Source organism: Mytilus galloprovincialis, chromosome 8 (assembly GCF_965363235.1).
Source record: "Mytilus galloprovincialis chromosome 8, xbMytGall1.hap1.1, whole genome shotgun sequence".
Taxonomy (NCBI): domain Eukaryota; kingdom Metazoa; phylum Mollusca; class Bivalvia; order Mytilida; family Mytilidae; genus Mytilus; species Mytilus galloprovincialis.
The window spans coordinates 36,442,365-36,457,075 of NC_134845.1; the positions used below are offsets into that span (position 1 = coordinate 36,442,365).

At 32.0% G+C, this 14,711-nt stretch overlaps 1 protein-coding gene across 1 annotated transcript; it reads left to right on the top strand.

The window, feature by feature from the left end:
• The first annotated feature begins 234 nt into the window (after positions 1–234).
• LOC143085687 (protein mono-ADP-ribosyltransferase PARP15-like) lies at positions 235–13,153 on the top strand. Its single transcript, XM_076262185.1, has 10 exons — positions 235–487; positions 4,519–4,746; positions 5,456–5,677; positions 6,162–6,201; positions 7,540–7,637; positions 8,674–8,919; positions 9,299–9,529; positions 10,392–10,428; positions 10,747–11,325; positions 12,074–13,153. The coding sequence occupies exons 1-10, from the start codon at positions 314–316 to the stop codon at positions 12,310–12,312; spliced, it is 2,094 nt and encodes a 697-aa protein (XP_076118300.1). The 5' UTR covers positions 235–313; the 3' UTR covers positions 12,313–13,153.
• The last annotated feature ends 1,558 nt before the right edge of the window (positions 13,154–14,711 follow it).

Consider the following 14,711-nt stretch of genomic DNA (forward strand, 5'->3'; position numbering starts at 1 on the left):
ATAAGTATTTTAATGGCGAATGCGTAAGAAGACCCCACAATCATACTTCCTGATGACAAAGATATGAAAACGTTTGAATTCCTTTAATTGGTTCATTTTACAAAAATAGAAATAGAAAAACTAAATATTTCCGGGATATTTATAGAAATACATGATTATATAGATGATATTCTTCCTTTTCTATAGCAAAACTGATACTTTGATAAAAATCAAATAAATTGTAGTGTTTGTCATTGTTGCTCTTTGTGTCAAAGATATCTTTAAACCATTCATTACAGTCACATTCATTACCAATTACCGGTGTATCTTTGTAATGTCTGGTAGTTCGCAACCTAATACTACAAATGTTAAAGGACCATCACAAACAGCCAGCGCTGCTAGTGGTACACGAGGAAATCGACATAAACAAAGACAAAAGAGACAGAGATTTGTTCAGATAGGAAATATAGCTCTTAGTGTTATAAAAGGGGACATAATACAACAAACGGTATGATTGTACTAGTACATAGAATATTCTTTTGATTGGAATGTTTTTTTTTCCAAATTTAATTCATTGATTATTATTTGAAAAATGTTTTTCGTTCGCTTTTATACATCAAGAAAGAAGTATTGACTTTGTTTAATCTACCATTTTCTGCATACAAAAATGCCAGTAGATTTACCAAGTCAGGAATATGACAGTTGATACAACGTGTCCATTCGTTTGATGTGTTTGAGCTTTTGATTTTGCCATTTAATTATGAACTTTCCGTTTTTAATTTTTCTCGGTGTTCAGTATTTTGATATTTAATTTGAGTGCATTTCTTTCTAACCAAAATTTTGTAACCGTTGTGTGGCGTTTGTTATCGTTTGCTAAACGCTACAAAAGTAGAAACAAATACATCGTTTATTCGTTTTACTGACCCTGAACTTTCAATACTGATGCCCATGTCGTTGGCAAACAGACTTATTACGCGGATATAATTAAATGCGGTTCCATCAACCAACATAGTAATAAATATCAAGACTTTACACCGTTTTTTTCTATTTTATATGTATGAAAGTTAGTTGCCTATAATTAAGATTATTACTAACAGTGTTTCGGAATGTTTTGCTTAAAGCATGGGTCCCTTTTCAAAAGTGTCCAAACGATTGCATTGATTTAACAAGATATTCTTTTATATTTTTCTTACGTTTATACGATATCATAGGCACTAGGAACTAGGGCGAAAATTTCAATGTTTACTTATAATTTTACTAAAATTCTTAGTTGAAGTTAAAAAACATGTGTACCGGTCATACTAACAAACGATGAACGACAAACTGTAGACGCATTTTTAGCGAGTGCATAGTTATAGGTCAAAGTTTATGTAAACTTTGTAAACGTATGTTAGAAACAAATGATCAAAACATGTGCGCGCTGAGCTGTTTGCATCATTTGTGTTAGAAAGAAATGCACTCTTTGTATTATGAGAAGCCGTGTAACCGTTTATGTCCGTTGGCGGACGTTAATTTGTTCATATTTTCATATTGATGGCCAATCGATCAGTGTACTCAAAACAATCTAGTTCATTTGAACTTTGGTGTTTGTTGTCTCATATGCTATACTACAATGTCTCCTTATTTTTATATGGACCCTTTTCAAGCATTCATTTTGTTAGATAAAGCATATGTATTTTACAAAGATTAATAAGTAGCTTTAATATATAAACATTCCGTAAATAAGGGTAGATGTACGTTTAGATACATTCAGCTATATGATATGGAGCATGTTTAACCCCGCCACATTCTGCATACATGTATATGTGCTTGTTCCAAGTCAGGGGCCTGTAGTTCAGTGATTGTTGTTTGTTGATGTGTTACATATTTTTTTTTCGTTCATTTTTTGTACATACATTAGGCCGTTAATTTCGTCGTTTGAATTGTTGTACATTTGTCATTTGAGGGCATTTTATAGCCAACTAAGCGATATTGGCTTTGTTCATAGTTGAAGGCCGTACAGTGACCTATAGTTGTTAATTTCTGTGTCATTTGGTCTATTGTGGGGTCTGAGAGTTGTCTCATTGGCAATCATACCACAGCTACTTTTTTTTATACATATATAGGGTGCATTTCTTTCTAACACAAACGATGCAAACGACTAAGCGCGCTCATGTTTTGATCATTTGTTTCTAACATACGTTTGCAAAGTTTACATAAAGTTTGACAAACTATGCAATCGATAAAGATGCGTCAACAGTTTGTCGTTCGTCGTTTGTTAGTTCAAACGCTACATTTGTTTCTAACTTGAACTTGATGAAAAGATATATTTTTTCTACGTTTGTAAAAAATTTGTTTACCAACAACAGGTGAATGCATAATTGAAGGTTCATACAGGGTCAGTAAAGACTTATTAAACGTTGTATTTGTTTCTATTTTCGAAGCGTTTAGAAAACAACAACAAACGCCACACGACGTTTACAAAATTTTGGTTAGAAAGAAATGCAGCCATAGTGAGATTGAACTAGATTATAAGTAGTTTTAACTCATTAACATTTTGTAAATTAGGGTAGATGTACGTTTAAGTACATGCAGCTATGTGATGTGTAGCATTTTAAACCCCATCTTCTTTTTTATATATATATTGAGATTGAAATAGATATGCAAATTATAGTAGAGAAAGACGACAAAAAGACAAACAATTCTACAAAACACTATATAACTGAAGACTAGCGGTGACCTAAGAGGCTCCGAAAGATAAAGCATGTCCGGCTTCTTTTAGTTGTAACACATTTTATATGGGTTAATACTTGAAATTAAGTCATGAAGAACTGGGTCACTTGTGTGAGGAGATTCAGGGATAACTTGGTAAAATTTGGAATAGTAAAAAATATGTCAGTATTGAACATTTATAAGAGTGACATTAAACTGCGCCTTCAAGATGAGATTATCCAAAGCTCGTTGCTTAAATAAAAAAAAATTCAGAAGAGTTTCGTGTGGGAAAAAAAATCGGGTTTATCTATTGAATTACAACCGGAATCAAATTTGCAAATGACATACTTTAAAAACCAAATTTCCAATCGAAACAGGGAAGAAAAGAAGTATATAAAAACTGTCCACATTTGTTGGCTATGAAGTGATTTATCTATGTTAACATCTCATTGTTATAAAACAAATAAATCCCAAGATAGTACACTCAATATCTCACAAAATATAAGATCGCTTTATATTTTTTACTGAAAAAAAATATTAACGGATAGTATCTGTTTTTTTTTTTTTGTAATTATTTATTTCCCTCTAATGATTTACAAGTATATCATCGTTTGTATAAATTTATAATATAGGTTTAACGATATGCTTCCTCCTTATAATTTGTAACAGTTACTGTTTTTTTTTAAATTAATATATTCTCCTATATAACTTTTGATTACTTGAAAAAAAACGTCTACATACATATTGAATCGGAGAAATGTGATTAGTTTACACATATTTGTATGTACATCTGTTTAGGGACTTTCCGTTTTGAATTATCTCGCATTGTCCGCTATTTTTGTTATTTTACTTTCTACTATACTCAAGTTTATGAGTGTTTTGCCTCCTGTAAATTTACGTGTACAACTGTGATCTTAATGAAAAAAGGTTCGAAATGTTGATGGTGTTTTTGATATTATGATCATCTAGGTGTCATTGAAATATTATCACAGAACTTAGAATCTCATATTTTGGGTTATTTTTGCGTCTTGTTATGGTTGCAGTTTTGGCCTGATATGGGACAATTAGGTAGTTTCTATATTCATTTTTCGCGTTTCACAGCCTTGTACAATGCATGACCAAAGACATGGTTTCCTAGTGTAAACATCCCAAAAATATTAGACACACACGAAAAAACAAGGTACGATAAGGCCCGTTTTTGGCCCCCCTATTTTCGCATTTTTCAAATTCTGTTTTTGAAAGCTACTAGTACTTATAATGTTAAAAAATTCCCTGATGCTTGAAGTTTGTTTGGATTAACTTCAAAATCACTAATTTTAGCAGCTGGGTGAGGTGAGGGGGTAAACTTTCTGTTATTATTCAAATACTGTTATTATTATTTATTTTTGTGTGTTTCGTGCAACAAATTTTTAGTTTTAAGGGCCTGCGCCAATGTGACCCAGGATTTTATATATTCCAATGTCATAAGCACTGTGTTTGCTGTCTTAATCGCCGTAATTTTCTCGGGGACACGTAAGCGCACCCATTAAATTTTAAGAAGCAATGACCAAAAAACGCAATTTTGCCTTCTTTTGGGGTTTTTATTGCCCCCCCCCTCGTCACACCCATTTTTCTAAAATTAATAGTTTTTGAAGTTCATTCAAACAAACTTAAAACCTAAGAGAATATTTTAACGTAGTAAGTACAAAAAATGTAGCTTTCCAAAACTGAATTTGAAAAATGAGAAAATAGGGGGCCAAAAATGGGCCTTATCGTACCTTGTACTTTCCCAAAACGATATTTTTTAGGACTTTAATTATAAAAACTCAGTTTTTTTTTAACCTGGTTAAACATTTCTTGTAATTTCAGACTGACGTATTAGTCAATAGCGCAGTACCAGATTTAGATCTTAGTAAAGGGAGGGCATCAAAAGCTTTGGTAGACGCTGCAGGAACAAGCATACAATCAGAATGCACGAATCAATATGCGTCTGGTATCAACAGCAAGACGGTGGCAATAACTGGTCCAGGCAATCTTCATTGTAAGGCAATATTTCATGTGACATTGCCAAGATGGAAAGCTCAGGGAGACGAAAAGGTAGTTTAACACTTTCTTGTCAGCATTGGTTTAATGTATAAACTGTTCTCCTTTTATTTGTAAATCAGTTACCGGTTTTTGGATTCAGTACTCTGTGTAAATTTTTTTCCCCCAAACATCTTTAATTATAAAGTCAGAAGTTACATGTTATTTCGACATAATTTAGAGTGTTTTAAAAGGATTTCCTGTTGTTTAGAAAATAAAATTTTGTAATTCTAAAATAAGAAGATTTATATATTTATGATTGCCAATGAGACTCTATCCACCAAACATCAAAGAATAAGGATGAAGAGAACTATAATATCTCATGCCTTCAACAATAAATATAAATATTTAAAGAGTGTCGTAAAAGGCCCCTACACGACATCATGTTGATACTAAAGTAATATTCAAATTCACGAGAAGAAGACTAACTCACAACTTAATGACAAAAAGCAAAAAGAAAACTCTACAAAGCACAATCGGGACTGGAACCCAGGAAGGATTAATTTTGCAGATAGTGATCCATATGTGACAAAATTCAAATGCGAAAACCAACTAAAACAATACAGGAATAACAAATACGGACACATATCTATATCATAAATGTCAGCGCTTATTCATTTCCTAATTTCTTGAAATCTACTTCTTGAGATTTGAAAAAAAGTATTTCTTAATTTGTCCAAAAGCTAAAATGCCTTATTTTTTCAACTTGCTTTATATTTTTCAGAATATAGATCTAGTTGTACGTAACTGCTTGGAAGAAGCTAGCAAACAGAAATTCACATCGATATCTTTTCCTGCACTGGGAACAGGATTCCTGAAATACCCACCAAGGACTGTTATTGCTTCAATGTTCCAAACTGTTGAAGAATTTACGAAGAAGACTCCTAATTCAACAGTCAAAGTTGTGAACTGTATCGTTTATACAGAGGACGATGGTACATATAAGGTACACTAAACAATATACACAGAAACTCTCGGCTATATTAAATAAATTTTGCCCGTTTGTCAGACATGATTTGTTATACTTATTACTTTCTATCATATTATAGACACTATTGGATGGATACAGATTTTAATAAGCGTGCATGTTACTTTTCAAAAATATATTAAGTACATGTATATAGATCTATGTTGAAATGAACAAGACTTGAACCCTCAATGAATGATACATATGAATATTTTATCTTAAGGTTGTACAGCTGCGAAAAAACTTGTTTACATAGTTTTGCCATTTAATGTTTCTTTAGATGGGCTATTTTCAAAAATAGGTGAAATTTTAACTTAATTGCAAGATTTTACAAAAGACGTTTTAGGATTTTTCTCTTCATTTAGATGTTGTCTCTTTTACGTATTATCATATTACTTTTTGTTCATATCTTACTTAATATAAATATAATGCAATAGTCGTGATTCAAAACTTACTTTTTCAGGAGTTTCAAGAAGAAGCAATAGCAAAGGCAACTAGTAAAGGTAAAACAGTTTAATTTTAAATTATTTTTGCCAATTTGTTATTCACTTAATGATATCCCTAACAAAAAATATACAAAATTTGACTATTTTCATATTTTGTTATGTTTATACAGAAAAAAACATTATTGCGTGACTACAAGAAAGACAATATACAAGGCCATTGAATTAGAACAAGAAGATACGTTATAAAATATATACATGTAATTAAGGAATGACTGTAATATTTTTTTCCGTCTATGAAGAAATAACATCAAAATGGGTGCACACTAAATAACCCAGAGTAAATCATGAAAAAAACGTTGATGACGTCACAGTCACATTACAAAATTTATGTCTATGAGCTGATAAACAAAATGACGTCAGCCAATCAGAAGACACGTCACATCCAATTTAAGTTATTGGAATATATAATGGGTACTGGGATAGTCGTGGTTGTTTTCTTGTTTAAAAATTCACAAGACTAATGATGGAGAAAAAAGACGGAATATTTCTTATTCCGAATGAAATTTTCAAGCATTTACATTAGTATAATCTAAAGAGATAAGGTATAATTTCCAATGAGAAACGAATCCAACAGACTTCAAGTGAATCAAAGTTAAGCATTCACGCGGCTTCAACAATGAGTCAAACCCAAATCGTATAGTCCGGTATAACAAAGAGTTCTTCATGGAAAATTCGACAAATAAATATGACAGACCGAAACCAATGAAACCACTGAATGACAGACTCAAGACTTAGGTTATGTCTATATACAATGTGGCGGAACTAAACATGTTAGTGTGCGCCTAATTTTTTCCCCAACCTAGAACAGGGGTGTAACATAAGAACAAACTGAAAAATTAGTTACAAATGGTTGACTCATCAGATTGGCACGGAGCACACAAACTAACTAGTAAATAAGACAACAGTAAAAAAGACGACCAAGGAGTATTAACAGATACTGAAGCCAGTACAAAATACAATATCAAATAATTATCAAATGATGTTCTCCCAGAATAAAATATCACTGATAAAGGTAACAGTAGTAAACTGCTGTTCAATAGTCATCAATCGATTTAGCGAAAACAAATCTAGGTTACAAACAAAAACGAGGGAAACTCATCAACTATAAGAGGAAAACAACAAAAACAATAAACTGCTACACAACAAACGCCAACATACATACTTACACGCCATTTGATTGTAGAATTTAGAAAAGTAGTCTCTGTAATATAGTTAAAGGATATGTTTTTAAGTGAGACTTCATTTCTCATACTGGCTTTCCGTATATATATATATATCATTGGTCATCTGCTAAATTTATAAACTATTGCCTTCTTCTACATTTCATTTTCATAGGTCTCAAAGAAATAGATATGGTAAACCGAAATTCTCTGGATGCAAGTATTGGAAGCATTAGTGTTAACATTACAGTAGGATCTATCATAACTGAAAAAGTAAGAATATAAATGTTTAAAACGACGATGCTTGCAATATATTTAAGAGACCACACTATCGATATTGATTGATACTGTGGATTCATAAATTATTGTTGGATATAAATTTTAGTGGATTTCGTGTGAACAGGTGAACTACGAAATTAAATCTTCAACGAAAGACACATTTTCTATAGGCTTGTATGCTGACTTCAGAAAAACCACGAAATTAGGTATCTACGAACAGGCAAGTTTTCTGTAATCCAAGAAAATTGATAACAACGAAAATTAACGAATCTACAGTAATTGGTACTGAAAGCAATTTTTGATATTCTTGGCCAAATTGTGGTGCCCAGTTTTTTAATGGACGAAGTCGGAGTATCTTCAGTGAACCACCGACCATAGGCAGGAAATCTACCTTGTCAATTGAGATAGGAGTAGAATGCACCTGTCAAAATCGGGGAACTTAAAACCTCAGCGTTGACAAAACGTTATTACTGTAAATACTATATTAGACAAATTGGTCACTGAAACCCCACGTCATTTATATCATACCAGGATATAACTGTACTTCAAAAAGTCATATAGTTCACAATAGAAACAAATTATTGTTATCATGTTATTTTATCTACAGACAAAACTTATAAAAAATACCAGACTCATTGTTTTGTGTGCCCCATACTGGGATTCTAGTTTAAGAACATGCACATAAGAAATGTTTGAGACTTTAAACATATATATTTTTCTCAACATGCATTTTTGTAAGATTACCAGATGAATATTACTTTAATTCAAAAGAGCAGTTCGCAAATATGTTTTCCAATGTTTTAATATTTAGAAAACATTAGTTTTTTCGTTTGAGATGTTTTACAATAGTTGTTTCAGGGTCTTTTACAGCTGACGATACGGTTTGGGCTTATCTCTAATTATGAACGGCCATACGGTATTAACTTCTATATAATAATGTCTCTGGTGGAAAGGTCTCTCCATGGCAGTTATACCACATCTTCTAATTTTTATATTTTCTAATATTGTTTTATAAAACGTTGTTTCGTAGGCTGACGTAATTGTCAATAGTTGTCCGTCTGATATGAGACTTGATACAAGACCAGGATTATCAAAGGTTATGTATGATGCTGCAGGAAATGGATTAAAGACGGAAATTGACAAAAACTATCCCAATGGTATAAAAGTTGGGGACCTTGCTGTGACTGGCGGTCATTCACTTCATTGTAAAAAAATCTATCATGGGTGCTTGACATCTTTCTTTGCAAAGAGGGAAAGTGGGATGCTTCCAGAGACGGTTTGTACCTTTAACTTTAGAATTAAGATCAGTGAAATTATAAGACGGTTATTGTAAAACATTCATTTAAATGTAATTAATTTTTGAATTTAGCCAATTGACTTTCATTCAAAACAGATCTACTGAAAACTGCAGTTAAATGGACCTGATAATATTTTTATGAAATGTCTTCTAAATATACATTCTTTTTATTATACTTCCACCTAATTTTATTGAACGGGTCATGTTTTTTCCTTTTTCAATCTGTAAGATAATCGATTAGGCAATCCTTGGAGTGTAGATCAGTTGAATTTGTTAATAATTTGTAAGAACACAGTATTGGAACAATAATTCATATTTCACTTTCCAAATATCATATGTCACTTTTATGTTTTACTAGGTTCTAGAAAATTTTGTGACGAAATGCCTAGTCGAAGCTAATAAGTATTCTGTCAAAAGCATAATTTTCCCAGCGCTTGGAACAGGCTTTTTGAAGTTTCCACCCAAAACTGCTGCTTCGAATGTAATAAAGGCTATTAGAGACTTCCAGACAAATAATGCACAGTCATCTGTGAAGACGGTTAAGATTGTTATTTTTGGTGGAACAAACGATTGGACCTCCATTGAGCAGGTACTTGCATTTTATTATTGCTTTATTGAATGTAAATCGAGAAGATATACCATTTGGTTGACTAAATGTTTTGTGTATTAATCTCCTTTAATAGCATGAACCATGACGCCATGTATGTTCATCCTCTGTATGTTTGGGAAGATATTTTGTCAGTTTCTTTTTGTGTTAAGAAAATAGATTAAAAATGCTTATTTGTACATTTTCTCGTTATGAAGAATTATATAATTGTAAATTTTTGTTTCATTTGGTGACTTTTTTATAAGGATTGTCTCATTGGCAATCATTCCGCATTTTTTTTAATCTACAATGTACATATATTTGATATGAATATAGTTATCTAACGTACCAGGATTATAATTTAGTACGCCAGACGCGCGATTCGTCAACATAAGACTCGTCAATTAAGCGCATATCAAAATATTTATAAAGCCATACAAGTACAAAGTTGAAGAGCATTGAGAATCCAAAATTCCAAAAACGTTGTACCAAATACGGCTAAGGTAATCTATACCTGGGATAATAAAATCCTTAGTTTTTCGAAAAATTCAAAGTGTTGTAAACAGGAAATTTATAAAAATTACCACATTATTGATATTCATGTCAACAACGAAGTGTTGACTCCTGGGCTGGTGATACCCTCGGGGACGAAACGTCCACCAGCAGTGGCATCGATACTATTTGCAGCACAGATAGCATGCACCAAAAAAATAGCAGTAAACTTCAGCATTTTGGAACAAGCATATGAAAATTGAAATGAAATTAAACATGCAGACTATATTTCGTACCAGTTTTATTAGTTGTTAAAAGAATACAATTTTTTATTGTACTGTCATGTTTAATTTTATAATTTTTTTGTTTGCAGGCATACGTGTTAGAATTAAATTCAACAGGACAAGGAGGTAAACTGGTTTTATTAATCTATTCATAATCTTTCTAACTTCAATGACTTTGAAATATCTTACATAAAATGGAAAATGATATAGTTTAATATAAATTTACGGAGGCATTCGTATACTATTGTTTAAATGTCTGTTATTATTACACGAGGGTCGTCTAGGGAAATGTGTATATATATTCAAACAATCTACTGCATAATAATCCTTATTGATGTTTGCATAATTAGATATTATAATTAATGGGTAATTTTTCATTTCTTATATACGTATGGTCGCAACTTGCCTAATGCAACGATTTTGATGTGTTGTTTTAATTTTCAGCCACTGCAAGTGCAGCTCCAGCGACACAAACAATACCAGGACGGGGAACAAGGGCTTACCTTGCTCATAGATATCAAGAAGAACCAAGACCACCACCATATTGGACACACTTCAAGAGTAACCAAACTATAAAGGACTGGAATACTTCACAAAAAGGAAGTCACTGCAAAGTTACCAGTGTTGATACAAAAACATACCAATCGATTGCAAAGGCTTTCAAGAGTACAGGAGGATCAACCATAGTGAAAATAGAAAGAATCGAGAATATATTACTATATGAGAAGTATATCCAGGAGTGTCAAAGAACATTTCGTAAGGCGTATGTTACTCAACTTTGTACTCCCCTCCAAAGTGTGAAAAAGTCTACTGGCCCTGGACTCACAGTCAAATACCTAGATCAAGAAATGACTAAACACTTACACGAGGAAATCAATGAGTTGTATTTGTTTCACGGGACTAAAGTAAATGCAGTTGATGTGATCATACAACAGGGTCTAGACAGTAGGCTGGCGTCATCGGGACTGTTAGGTACAGGAGTGTACACTGCCGAAACGGCATCCAAATCTGCAGGCTATACAGGTATTAAGTTTGGAGATTTACGTTTAAGACATTTGTTTTTCCTGCCAAATATTCTGAGTCAATTCTCGGAAATCACAATTGAATATTTGTCTTACTATTAATCGTGCTTTATATATTTTATTTGTTCATAGGGTTCTTTTAGGGTTACTGTAAAAGACCCAAAGAAGTAGTAGGTTCAAGTGTAGATAAAAATCGATTAATAATTTTGTAGACTAATTTTAAACACTTATGCTCGTTTTTATCGTAGAAAATTTTATAGATATATGTTTTTTTTATACACAGAAAGAAAACTAGTTATTCATATTCAGCTGAATAATTACAAACGACCGTATTGAGCAGTCGAGATTGGCAAAACATCGGACATGATAATGATCATTTGTTATTGTACACTTAATCTTTTTAAGTTTCAACCGTCAATGAGCTAGATCATAAGTCGAGGCTTTACATCTGTTTTTATCTAACCAATATTTTTTTTCTGATTCGTCATGTCCTGACCATTACTCAACGATTAAAGTTGTCTTCAACAAAGGGTATTTGATCTCTTCTTACAAAATAAAAACTTTCGATCACTTATTTTAACCACTATCACTTATTCAATTGTGCCTGTACTAAGTCAAGCATATAACAGTTGTTATCCATTTGAATTCGTTTGATGTGTTTTATCTTTTAATTTTTGCTTTTGATTACGAACTATCCATGTTGAATTTTCCTCGGAGTTTTTGTGATGTTTCTTTTATATTCATTTTAGATCAAAATAAAAATGGAGAAAGTAAAATGTTTCTGATGAGAGTTTGCTTAGGAGATATTTTCATTACAACTCAGATGACGAAGTTCAGACGGCCGCCATGTATGAAGTGCTACGATGAAACTTGTATAAAACACCCAGAACTCTTTGATTCGGTGGTTGCAGAATTTGGAAGTAGAAGAGAATTTGTAGTTTACGATAGAGTCAAATGCTATCCTGAATATCTTATAACATACAAATGATCAAATATCATTTAGTACATTTTGTAAAGAATGTTGATGTCTTTTTTCCAATTTTTTATAATATGATTTATAATGTATTATATTTTTTTATCTATTTGATATATCTGAGTCAAAATGTTTTCTCTTGAGACGCAAACATGTATATTTAAACTTTTGATATAGACAAAGGAACTTAGTTACTTATTGTTCATACGTTTGTGTTGGGATAACCCCAATCCCTCCTTAAGAAAATCACACTCAACAAAAAGGTAGCAAATAAGGTATATTTAAGGCATAGTAGCTTTTCAACGTTTGTTTTATGTTTTAGATTTCAAAAGAAATGCTCATTGGAAGTAGTAAAATTGTTACCGTTATATGTTATTGGAATATTTGACTTAGAATTGTCATTTTACACAAACATGTTGGCAAAGTAAGGTGTAGGCAAATTTTACTCTCAACAAATACATTAACCATATTTAAATATTTGTATTAATAGCTAGTATTCAAAGGTACCAGGATTATAATTTAGAACGCCAGACGCGCGTTTCGTCTACTAGGACTCATCAGTAACGCTCATATAAAAAAAGTTAGAAAGCCAAAAAAATACGAAATTGAAGAGCATTGATGATCTTAAATTTTAAAATAGTTGTGCCAAATACGACTAAAGTAATCTATGGCTTAGAAAATCCTTAGTTTAAAAAAAATTCAAAGTATGAGACGCGTTGTAGCATATATCATTTTGTATTAAGCATTGACTCATGTCGAAATATTATCGTCAAAGGCGCTGAACTTTCTATGTTGACACGAAAGATCGTATGCATACATTAACTGTTAGTATAATACATATTTTACATAATTCTTAGTTGGAAAATTATTTCATGTTTAGAGTCCTCAGTGCTCTGAAACCTTGTCCTTAAGGTGAATTTTATCCGAGCATTACTGTTTTGCATTAAATGCAAGAAGTTTGTAGCCATATAGGTTTTGCTCATTAACGTGGGCCAAACGGTGACCTAGGCTAAAAATGTAATTATCTGTCATTTGGTCTCTTGTGGAAAGTTGACTCATTGACAATTAAACTACATCTTCTCATTTTTATATAGACAAGATTTATTTTCGAATTCAAGCACCAATATCTTACAGATTATTAATTTTTCTGTGAACGTTGGAAGGATGTTTAATGAGCAATTATCTGCTTGAAAATTCGAATTATGATACAACATTTACGTTTATATCAAAACATTGAGCGCCAGGGATGTGTTAATTTGCTTCAACGTTAGGAACTATATGAAAAAAGAACATATTACGTAGAACAGCAGAATTCAAATAAGGTCAATTTTACTTTGAGCGAGTTTGGAAGGTTTGGTGGTTTTGTTTTGTAATTTATTAATGTATGAACGTGGAAATTTTAATAACTATAAGTTATTAATCATATTACTACCAATTCACTGATTTACCAGTTATGCACAAAATACATTTATTAAAATCTAAAACTTCATTCGACAGACATGGGCATAGCTAACGATTTGGATAGGTAACTCTGCACGTTAAAGTCAAAGGTGCTACACCATGTAACAAAGAAACGTGTGTTTTGTCGTACAACTTCGTACAGTTTCCTGCAGAAAACCGAAATCTATATTGAATTTAAGTAAATCCCCTCGCGTAAATTTCGACAGTGTTTTCAGATAGTTCATTATTAATGAAAATGATTATCATTAAGGTAATTGTAAGAGTTTTCCGATCTTGTTTTGCTGTTTTAGATAAAAGTAAGGTAAATTTAGTTTATCGCTGCTCATAAATCAATTAAGAGAAAACAAATCTGGGTAACAAATTAAAACTGAGGGAAACATATCGGCTATAAAAGGAAAATAACGAATCAACAGATCTAGAAACACTGAAGTATAGAAAACAATTGTCGGAGGGAGTTTGCACCTTCGTGTCTTATATTGTCAAACTCAATAACACGGCCGACACTCGGCTAACCGAGAGATTGGTCGGTTAATCTATATTGAGTATGCGGCTATATCGGCGGTTGGTCTGTTAATCGGGTTGGCTAAAGTCTGTTAATCAGGTGTTATCGAGAAAATCATTGAAAGTTTAGCATGTTTCATTGCATAACTTTTTAAATATATTTTTATTATAAACATTATTCATGTCTAACAAAACAATTCAATATACTGAATCCAGTGGTGTAATTATTTTTTTTCTAGCTTCGATGTACGATCTATGAAATGAAAAGGCGGGTTACTCATCAATAAATTTATACACATTTTAAACACACAAAATGTACACAAAATGACACGTTAGTTGATTTTACTTGCATGCAATATTTTGAACATCGAAAAAAAACAGGCATTATGTTTGTTAACAATATTGATATCTTTGTGTGAAAAATCTACACGAAAATCTGTATTTTGGTGACA